At 49.1% G+C, this 6,000-nt stretch overlaps 1 protein-coding gene across 1 annotated transcript in view; it reads left to right on the top strand.

Moving 5' to 3' along the window:
- Positions 1-528: 528 nt before the first annotated feature.
- LOC147173001 (forkhead box protein O6-like) overlaps positions 529-6,000 on the top strand; it is a 48,948-nt gene continuing 43,476 nt past the window's right edge. Inside the window, exon 1 of the mRNA XM_086078019.1 lies at positions 529-2,068. Coding sequence (XP_085934145.1) covers positions 1,586-2,068 — 483 coding nt within the window. The 5' untranslated portion in view covers positions 529-1,585. The remainder of the gene's footprint in view (positions 2,069-6,000) is intronic.

Here is a 6,000-nt window from a genome sequence, read left to right as displayed (position 1 = left end):
ACCCCCCCCCCCTTCCCCTCCAAAGCAAGGCCTGTATAGATAGGGAGCACCTGTGGCTGCAGTTGACCGGGGTGCAGGCTGATGATGATGGGGGGGGGGGGGGGGACGCCCCCCTCGTTCAACCAAGCAGCATTTCACACAGACCGAGAGCATTGCCTGTGGATTTCTCATCATCAAGCGTTTTATTTCCTGTGTGGTGGACATTTAATTTAGTTAAAGACCCCATTTCACCTCACTTCCCCTCGGATTAAAAATCTAGGGTTACCTAATCTCTCCTAATCTGAGCTAAATCTGTCTAATCGCCATAGAAAATTACACTCACTGAGGTATAGCTGCCAAATAATCAGCTGAGGTGCAACCTGCGCGCTCTCCAGCTCCCCCCCCCCCCCCCCCCGTGGAGGACATTTGGACGCGACACACGCACGCAGTCACGCAAATCCCCTCACTGCATTGTAGTGTTTTCTCCCCCATTTGCTCGTGCATGCATGAGTGGAATTGTGCACAAATTCCACCTCTCGTGTATTCTTTTTTTTTTTTTTTTGAATCACGGCTGGGCGTGGAATCTGGCACACACAAAGCGACGCTGCGCCAGAAGGAACACTCACTCACCAGGATTTTTTTTTTTTTGGGATTGAAGGATTGTGGAGCCTCAAATTGAAGGAGGAGGAGGAGAGAGAGAGAGAGAGAGATGGAAGGAAGGAGGAGAGAGTCGGGGGTCTCAATGCGATCACGATGGGGAGCGTATTGATTTGCTGAGCGCACTCCACAATTGGCAGCATCTCTCGCCTCGCACTCCAACGGCCGCACGGCGCGCGCGTCACATCCTCGCCTTGGCGGAGAACATGTGTGTCATCTGAGTAAGAGGACAGCGATTCATTGACATTTTTTTTTTCTTTCAAATTGGCAAGTGGACGACTGTTTTTTTTTTTTGTTGTTGTTGCTGCTTGGGAATCCGGCGCCTCGTCACGCCTCTTTATTCGAATCGCAGACACTTGCGCGCCCGCCGACTTGCTTCATCGGAAAGATTGAATAATTCACGCTACAATCACGCCTCGTCGCCCCCCGCCCTCCCCCGGGTGATCCTTCCCTGCCTTTCTCCGTACCTTCCCGGTGTCTCCTCCGTGGATTTATCGAGCGTTCGAGCTGCGCACGCATCTCGAATATCATCTGTTGCTGCCGCCGCCGTTACCGGAGGAGAACCGATCCCGGCATCTGCCATGTGCCGAGCCTGATCCGGGAGGACCTTTTCTTGGACGTTTTGGGGCTAAAATGGACGAGAAGGTGTTGTTACTTTTATTGCTGCTGCTGTCCTTACACGCGATGTAGCTCCCGCTGCTGTGATTCGATTCATCATGATCCGTCTATGCCGACGACCCCCCCTCCCTCATTGATCCGTAAGTTTAATAGCCGCGTGAGCATTTCGGCGTCAAGTGATCCGGCGAGACGCGCACGCGGTGCATGGGAGAAAAGCATAGCTTCCAAATCATTTTTTTTTTTTAAATCACTCACACAATAAGGTGGATGTATCCCCCACCCCACCCCACGCCAGCCCCGCAGCTTTGATTTCTCCCCACTTTGCACGCAAATGTTGATGATGGAGGACGACGAACTGGACGCTCATCAGGTTGATTCGGATTTCGAGCCGCAAAGCCGGCCTCGCTCGTGCACCTGGCCGCTGCCCTGCCCGGAGGATTTCCCCGAGGTCGGCGGGGGGCTCCCGCTGGCCGCCATCAAGGTGGAGCCGGAGGACGTGCCGGCGTGCCGAGCCGGGCTGCTGGCGGGCGGCGCGCCGGGCGAGCTCAAGCATCCGGCCGGCGCGCCGGTCGCGGTCGCGGCCGCGGCCGCCGTCGCCTCGCGCCCGTGCCTGGACGCCGGCGGACCGCTGCGCAAAGCCAAGTCGTCTCGGCGGAACGCGTGGGGGAACCAGTCGTACGCGGACCTCATCACCCGCGCCATCGAGAGCACCCCGGAGAAGAGGCTGACGCTGTCGCAGATCTACGACTGGATGGTCCGCTACGTGCCCTATTTCAAGGATAAAGGCGACAGCAACAGCTCGGCCGGATGGAAGGTGAGACGCCGGCCAGCGACCGCGCGCAATTTGCACCTGCACCGCGTGCACACATGCAGGTACCGTTCGGTCGCCGAGCCTTTGTTCGGCTTCCGCCAAGCAACGTGGGAGAGAAAGAGAGAGAGAGCATTGAGTGCAAGTGAGCTCGTCCCGCTTCATTTCGGCCGCCAATCATTCGAATAGATCATCGATGGCATGATTGAGTCGCCGCTTGCGGCGTGTAACGAGCCTGCGTGGCGGCCGGTCGGAGTGCACCGAGCAGCCGCTTTCATTTATACGGCCTGCCCGTCACTTGAAGTAGAACAAGTCCATTAGCGCACCTTAAGTGATAAGTGAAGGCACGAGGGCACAACGCACGCTGGGGTTGAAATCACCTTTGATAGTATCGAAGAGTCGATTTCAGTTGGTTGTCCGGGTGACGATGTCAACTGTGGCCATTTTGAAGCCCTTTGAGACTTTGGTGATTAAGGGGCGAAACTTGACTTGACTTGACTTGCTTCAGTGACAAGCTTACTATTAATTAGGTGTAACATGGCCTCAGATCCTGAGCACAAAAAAAAAAAAAAGATTTGAAAGAGTCTGAGATGCTGATTGGGAGGCATTTTTGCTCCCGAAGGTCAAATCTGCATGAATTCAACCAACTTTCACGACCCAAAATTAAAGGTTGCTGAATTGAAGTTCCAAGGGGAGCAACATCATGTTGTATTTTGGTACTTTTTGGGGTACAGTCAAGCAGATGATACATTTTTGGGGGCAGGTGCAGCTCAAGACAAAAAATGATGTATACAGTTATGATATATTTTTTGTAGCTCTTTCATGCACGACTTATGATAACCTTCATCAGGATTCTTTAAGGATTTTTGTAAGCAATTTTGGAATGGCTGACCAAGTAATAAAAGTAATTAATTAATTAGATAACTATTTCAAAGATGGAAGGGGGAGGTTCTATACTATAGTGGCAAGAAAAAGTCTACACACCCCTGTTCAAATGCCAGGTTTTTGTGGTATGCAAAAATGATAACCTCGCAAGCCATATTGATAATCGTGATTGACTCAAGGGAGTTCTTCACAAGATCAATCTTGGACTTCACTCGGCAGATCCGTTCGGGAAAGGCGCAACTTGCTGTACAATACTTCCGGCTGATTGGACGATGCGGCATCCTGTGCACGTTTGTTTTGACCAATCATGGCAACGGATGAAAATGTCATCTTCCGTCTTGTAAAAAAAAAAGCACGAACATCTTTATCAGATAAAAATGCACAAAGCGCCTCTCGCTGTTTAACATTCAACAAGGAAACGGTGAAACCGTTTCAGTAATTCTGCGAGAACAGAAATAATTGCAGTGTGCATTCGTCGATGTTAGATTTGTTTGTTTTCCCCGCCGTCTGCGCTTCCTGGTTTCGTCTGCGCTGCATGTCCCGCCCTAAACAACGCCTGATTGGTCCCACCTAAAAAAAAAAAGAGGCCTCTTTCACGTTCGCAGTGGGAGCAGCACAAGATGGCGTCTCATAGTATTTGTCAACAAATATCGCCAGAATTCGACTTGCTGGCAATATTACATAAATGAGACCAAGATAAATCCTTAAAACCTTTTCCCACCGTTAGTTAACCCAAAAATCTGCAATGAAACTCAAATGTCAAAAATGAGGAGTACAAATAAACAAGTGAAACAACATGACTGCATAAGTGCACACACCCTCTTTTAATATTCATATTCACATTTTTGTTAACTGGGGGTCAGTTCGCACATGTCGCCATTCCAAGTTCCTCTGATGAAGCCCAAATAAATGAAGGTGGGACCAAAATCAAGAAACGTCCCTCAAATGTTTGAAATCTTTGCGTGGAATTCACAGCACAGGGTCATTTCTTCTTATTATGTACTTGAGCACCGCTTGAGTGTACGTGCACGTGCCTGGACACAATACTTGCTTTTTTTTATGTGCCAATTGGCAAGATGCCTCTTTGAATACAATCTTGATTTGAATCAATAGCAAATATTTATAAAGATCCAAGTAACTGGGGTTTGAAGGAGCGCATCTAAAGAGTCTTAAGAAGCAAATGTTGCAAATGTGTTTGTGGGTTTAAACTGGCTCTCAAATACGTTCGGAACATGCTGTACCTTTTTTTGCCCTGCTCAGGTATACAAAGTGTTACCTTGGTGTCCACTAATGAGTCCCGCGAGGCGCGTTTAGTCACGGCGTTCCCTCGAGGCCTTTCCGCTGTTGCGACAGTGATGCGCATGCACGTCAAGTTGATGGTTCGTGTTTCACGTGACACGGTTGGAGGAGGCGCGGTCACGTCGGCCTCTCCGTGGCCACCGAGAGTCCGCACTTGTAAGCGGGGTCACCGGGTCAGCTGCCCCGCACTGTGTAAATATTCAAAAGGATGACGAGAACTGAGCGCATACTGGCTGGGAGCCTAGAATATTCCCCCCCGCCCCGCCTCTTTTTATACCCCCCCCCCCCAACCCACAGACATATGCCCGTGTTATCAGCCTGGCCGCCCCTCAGCGTGACCGTTTGAGCAGACGAGAGAGAGAGAGGAAGCGCCCGCGAGAGACGTCTCACCTTCCCTCCTCGCTTCTCGTCACATTTGCATGTGAATGGCGTCGCCTTCCTTTCCGCGGCCACGCGTGCGAACGCGCACGGCCAAGGCCGGTCGGTCCGTGGGCGCATTGTCGGGATGGCTGTCAAATACTTGACACGATATCCCGCTTTGGAGGATATCCTTGACTACAAAGCGGGATTTAGCGCTGGCCGCCCCCTCTCCTCTCTAATCTCGTTATTGAACATGTATTCAAATGGCCGTTGCTAAATTTATCGCATGGAGCTGTCACGTTGTGCCATTACGACATCTTCTAGGCGTGTCACGCAAACCGTAGAATCGCACCGCGGCCATTCATTTCTTCCCTCCCTCCCCTGTCGGGGGATTTGCCTTTCGGACGAAACTTGTGCTGCGTTGCATAAGCGCTCAACTCAGTCACCGCTTCCGTCGAGACAACGCGCACCTGACTGACATTTTAATCCGGCCCCATTAAAGTGAACTCCACGGAGGCACGTATCCAGGTAGACTTCGGCCTACGACGCAGGCGACTTCGTCAAGCGGCCGCACAGGCCGACCTCTTGACCTTGTAACACCCTCTAATCTAATCATTTCCTGAAAATGTAAGAACGTTTGCACTTAAGAGCCGATAATGTCCTCATTTCACCGTTAATGTAATGTAACAAATTACACTGTAGGGACGTGACAATATCCAAACGTCACGATTCAATAAATATCACGATATGAACCTCACGATGCGTACGATAATGATCGCAATATTGTGGGGAGGTTGGTGATATTAATTAAGATACTATATAAAAACTCACAATATTGTAACCCCCCCTTCCCAAAAAAGGCTCATATTAAAAAAACGAACCCATTTTGTGTTTTTGTATAAAACATCTGTTTTAGTTCTCAACGCTGTCTTCAGCTGAAGCAGGCAAAAAAAAAAATTGTGGGTGGAGATGTTGACAAATATTTGCTGATATGACTGATTTATGGCAGTGATAACCGTCAACGTGGCCAAAACAGTCCTAATTAAAATTAAACTGCACTAATAAACTAACCACTAGAGGTGCTAGAACTGCACAAATGGAACATAACCTTGCCTTTTTAACGGACGTGCCGCTTTTAATATTGTGATACTGCAGTTACGGTTACATCCTTATTACATTATTAGGGCTTTATGACATTTTCATGTGGGTCTTTTTTTCTCTCCTAAAACTGGTCGTGTAAAACTTGATATGTGACATTTTCTGTCCAAAGTTCTCCAATTTGTCTTTTGAGAATCTAAGACTGTTATAATGCATTTGCAGCAAAAAATTGGAGTGTTAAATGTCTCAGAATTGATTTAAATCCCTGAAGTGTATTTTTTAACATTGTTTGATTT

Source organism: Leptonotus elevatus, chromosome 6, assembly GCF_054856555.1.
Source record: "Leptonotus elevatus isolate MCC_2025b chromosome 6, RoL_Lele_1.0, whole genome shotgun sequence".
Lineage (NCBI taxonomy): Eukaryota > Metazoa > Chordata > Actinopteri > Syngnathiformes > Syngnathidae > Leptonotus > Leptonotus elevatus.
The sequence above is the reverse complement of the archived record's forward strand: the minus strand, read 5'-3'. Positions and strand labels throughout refer to the sequence as shown.